Below are 5,056 nucleotides of genomic sequence, written 5' to 3'. Positions count from 1 at the left end.
TGGCACCACCAGGTAGTGGTCAGTATCACAATCTGCTGCCCTAAATGATCGAACATCAAGTATACTTGAGTGCCATCTCATGTCTGTCAAAATATGGTCTATTTGATTGTGTATCTTCCCATTAGAAGATGTTCAAGTAAATTTATGGATGTTACGATGTGGGAACATTGTACTTTTGACAGTAAGATTTTTCGATGTGGCAAAGTTTACTACTCTAACTCCATTATCATTACTAATTTCATGCAAACTCTCATTCCCAATCCTTCTGAAAATGTCTTCCCTCCCTACTTTGGCATTGAAATCTAACAACATTTTCATAGGGTACTTCGTGAATTTACCAAATACATAGTCTAGTTCTTCATAGAATTATCCTTTATGTCATCAATTTTATCTTCTGTTGAGGCATGAACATTCATAACAATGATATCACACCAGCGACCTTTTAGTATTATATATGATATCCTATCACTAACGAACTCTACCCTCTTAACTGCTGATATGATTCTCTTATGTACGAAAAAAAATCTGTACCTAATTCATGATTTTCATTCCCCTTTCCATAGAAAAATGTATAGTCTCCTGCTGGTGCGATGCCACCTCCATCCCATCTGACCTCCTGTACTCCTGCTAAATCTAACTTTAAGATTTCATCTGCCACTACCCTGAGCCAACCTGCCCTATACATGCTTCTGACCTTGCAAATACTGAATCTCATATTCATTTTCTTTAGCCAAGGTCGTTTATTCAGAGGACCCGTCTAGGTCTGAGGCTTTGTGTTAATTTTCATAACATGATTATTTTTTACGATGAGGAGTTGTTAGCCCAACCCCCAAGCTGGTGGTCCGGCCCTTTTCGGCTGTCCACAACTGCTTATTCAATATATTTGCAGCTTCCCTCCAAAACTGGAGGGCATCTCCATCCGAAACCGGAGGACATGCCATATCGTGGTGACAAGGGACCCACCTAACGTATAATTTGACATACAGTATTCCTTTAAATTCAAAATCATTCCTTGCCTTGAGGTTAATTTATCTTATAATGACATTTTGCAACACACTGTATAGTTTCAGTGAATTGTTCAGTAACAACAAATGTAACTGATCAGTTTATCTTCCAAGGGCTTCATCTAGGAACAGAAAATATGCTCTGTGTGTCAAGAAGTGCAGCCTTGATTGCAGTCCTGAAGTAGGAGTACAATCATATTGAGAGGTCCCACATAGGCTACAGTCATGTCGAAGTAAAATCGTGGGTTTCAGGATGGTAGAAATTCTCTTCTGTCATCTCTGTGACAGCAGCAAATATACATTATGAGCATCTCCTGACCTCTATTAACACAAGGAAGAAATAATTAGTATATACATCCTATTTCTCTGTATGATATGCTATTTAATTAATCTTCCATTTTTTTCTTTGGTGTACAGACTTTCCTTGCATCAGTTTTGCTGTTGGATTGTATATCTGTCCTTTTGCACAAAGGACATAAAACACACATTTTGCCACTATGATTTGCATAATTATCCCACAAAAAGCATATAATGACTACAGTCCCAACATCAATGGCTTGCAGTGCTTCCCTTCAAGAAGACATGGGAGACAGTTTCCTGTTCAAGTTATTGTTTTTTCTGTCATAATAATTTCTTTCATCTCGCTATCATAGAACGATTTTCAGTTGTATCAGTAGCTTCCTGCATCTCTTCTTCCTTTTCAGTGTGCTCTGCTACAACTTGTGGGCAGGTATGGTGTATTTAGCCCATTTAGCCTGTGAACCAAATAAAGCCAAAGGAACCTCTTAATCATTGTGTAAATAGACTGCTTTCTTCATTACTCTGCTGACCGTTTTTTGTTACCTTACAACTATGCTAATGTATTTTCAGTAGATTTTGGTCTTTGGGGTTGTGATGCCATAGCCTTGTAGGTGGATGCCAGCTTGACCTGACAAGTTGACATGATCCCTTTGTGTTTGCTGATAATGCTTGCATAATTGTAGAGATGTTTCTATATTGCAACAAGTATTAATCTCTGGGAAAATAAGTTTGTGTTCTGCACAGCTAACCAGTAGTACCACCAAGCAAGCATGCTCAAATGGTAATGCTTCTGACTTTTATTCAGGAAGTGCCTGGTTTGAATCTCAGCTGGAGTAAAAGCTACCCTGATAGAGGGTCTTCATGACATTTCTCAGCCACTCTGGGCAAATGCTGGAATAGTAGAGCCCAGTTACATTGTGATGACACTTCTGCGCAGAAGAGAATTTTCATGTATGCGTGGAGCAGAAGAATCCATACTTTCTTACAGCAGATATGAGGGTTAGACAGTTCATTTTGCTGTGACTGCTGCTTTCTGCATTGGAGTGCCTCATAACGGGCATATTCGCTCTGCTGTTGTGTTTCCCCTTAACTTTCCTTCCTTTGTGCAGGTTTGTGCCATCACATAATATACCTTATGGCCCATAATCATTTCATATCTTTTTCAATTTATTATCTACTGTTATCCAGTTATTCAGCAGTTTACCAAATTACTGACAGTTTCCTTAAATAAACTGTTGGATAACACTTTGTACCTTTTCATGAGCCAGTAAATATGGGGTCTTTTTGTCATGTTTAGCATTAATCACTTCATGACTTTACATTTCATAATGCCTCTCATAAATTCACTGCACTTTGTGGTAAAAAGATGTATTGGGGGTGTGAATGTATATCTCCTCTATTCTAGACCTTGGCGCTAGATGGATGTGAGTTGTCAGCTTTCTGTTTCTGCTGCTTTACTCGCAGGGAGATAGCCCATTCAGTAGGAGGCTGGGTGGACTTCAGAGGCGGTCTGGATGCTATGGAGAAGAGAGAAATCTTGCCTCTGCTGGACAGCCAACCTTGACCATCCAGCACATAGCCCATTGCTATGATGATTGGGCTGTCTGGCTCTCAAATGTTTGGCACCTGCAGAAAAATATTACAGGCGGAAAAAAGTTGAATATACATTCATCAATTCGCTGTTTAATGCTTAATTGTTTTTGAAATGCATTGGGAATGCATGAAATGCTTAATATTTCACATGATTTGTGTCATTAAACAGACACATATATTTTACATTTTCCATTATCTCATTTTTAGTTAAATTCGGTGTTTAACTGAGCAGGTTGGTGTAGCGATAATGCTCTAGGCTCATGTTCAGGAGATGTCCGATATGAATCTTGGCTGGGGCATTGCTGTTTTGACTGAGGGTTTTGTGGGTTCCCCCAGTCCCATCATGCAAATTCCTGGCTACGTTGTTTAGACCACACGCCGTTCCAAATATTTTCCAATTCACCATTCATTAATTGCCTTATTGTCCAAGGCTACATGGTTTAGCTACCGAAAGTATCATGCATTAACCACAAAAGAGATGTTTAAGTCTGGGAATAGAGATTAACTTGATGTAGTGGTCCTGACGGAATAGGTTTCATATCTTTATCTGATGCACTATGCTACAAACCAGAAGGTCGCGGCTTCGATTCCCAGTGAGGTAATTGGATTTTTCAATTGACCTAATCCTTCCAGGCGCGCTATGGCCCTGGGGTCGACTCAGCCTCTGACAGAAGTGAGTGCCAGGAATCTTCCTGGGGACAAAGGGTGGCCGGCTCCAACCTCGCCTCCATCTGTGAGCACATTGTCTAGAAAATATGACAGCCTCTATTTCTCACAACTTTAATGGGCCTCCATGGCCTGTTACAGCGATAGCTCAACATTTTTTAACTTATGATGGAAGCAGAACCAGCTTCTGAAATGCGTTTCTTAAACCCAAGACGAACTGTTGGAAGTTTCAACATAACAATATGCATCAGTTTAATAACACTTTTTTCATCACATACCTATAGATTTCATTTTGTGATATTCTTTTTCAGGATTTTATGTTATTGGCTAGCAGAAATTATAGTTGAATAGTTATATTGCGGCGGTGGCCGTTTCTAGGAAACGAGTTGGCAAGTGCGTTGCCAACAAAGTGGTAACATAGCACGTTTCCATGGATACGAAAACTAAAGTTGTAAACCCCTGAAAGCCGGACTGTTGCTGCGAGATTGATACCAGTCGAGTCGAGTCTTGTGTTACGACCAACGGCCAGTGTGCCTTGGAATAAAGCACCCACCTGGGTCTTACGACCAAATTTTTATTAGTGTCAGACAGTTGCGGTTTCGTTGATGTCGGGCGCGCTCTCTGACGTGAGGGCGGGTCTGTCGTTTAGAATTGCTGCTGGCAGTCTCCAGCGCAATCATTCTCGGGTTCGAGTCCTGTGGGACTCGTGACCATATTTTACTGACCCAGATTCGAGACATCCCTTTTCGTCGCCTCCTACGACTCGCAGGGCTACGGTGGAGGTATTCAGCCCCTCCTCCGCATGGAATTAGTAATATCCATTATTTAAGATGTACGGCCTGCATGTGACATTATTATTTATGTATCACTTTTCGTGTTTGATAACAATGAGCATAGCAGACATTTGGAGGAGTTGTTATATGTGTACTCCACTGAAGTAAACCGGATTACCAAGTGTACATTTTTGTTTCCTTCGTCTTTGTCCTTGACATTAATTTGCTGAAGATGATCCTAACAAGTTTTTTTGTTGTAAATCGTTTTGCAAATGTCGCACTAATGAATCAGAAATACGAGGGGCGTTCAAGTTCTAAGGTCTCCGATTTTTTTCTCAGGACTGGGAGCAGATAGACATATGCGGTTGTTTTAAAATACGTGTGCACTCTTTGTGAATGCGCGACAGAGATGGCACCACTGTGCGGCACACAGAACTCTAGTGGTGGCGGCGAGGGTGAGGAGTGTTTTTGAACGTAAAATGGCGACATTTTCGATACAAGAACAGCGAGTAATCATTCGTTTTCTCCACTTGCGTGGTGAGACACCCATTGAAATTCATCGCCAGTTGAGTGAGACATGTGGTGATGGTGTCATGAATGTGAAAAATGTGCGTTTGTGGGTGCGACAGTTCAAAGAAGGCCAAACGTCGTGTGACAACGAACCAAAACAATCTCGGCCTCGCACCAGCCGGTCTGACAACATGGTCGAGCGAGTTGAGA

The 5,056-nt window shown here is 41.1% G+C and overlaps 1 protein-coding gene across 7 annotated transcripts in view; it reads left to right on the top strand.

Annotated features, from left to right (window-relative positions):
- Nucleotides 1-5,056, top strand: part of LOC111867399 (TATA box-binding protein-like protein 1) — a 54,318-nt gene that overhangs the window by 10,859 nt on the left and 38,403 nt on the right. Inside the window, exon 1 of one of the 7 annotated variants that reach the window (XM_033752666.1) lies at nucleotides 2,110-2,303. The exons of 5 other annotated variants lie outside the window; for them this stretch is intronic. In XM_033752666.1, the coding sequence (XP_033608557.1) occupies nucleotides 2,225-2,303 (79 nt within the window). In that variant the 5' untranslated portion in view covers nucleotides 2,110-2,224. One more of the 7 variants, XM_023857222.2, reaches the window with a different exon arrangement.

Source organism: Cryptotermes secundus, unplaced genomic scaffold (assembly GCF_002891405.2).
Source record: "Cryptotermes secundus unplaced genomic scaffold, Csec_1.0 scaffold397, whole genome shotgun sequence".
Lineage (NCBI taxonomy): Eukaryota > Metazoa > Arthropoda > Insecta > Blattodea > Kalotermitidae > Cryptotermes > Cryptotermes secundus.
The sequence above is the reverse complement of the archived record's forward strand: the minus strand, read 5'-3'. Positions and strand labels throughout refer to the sequence as shown.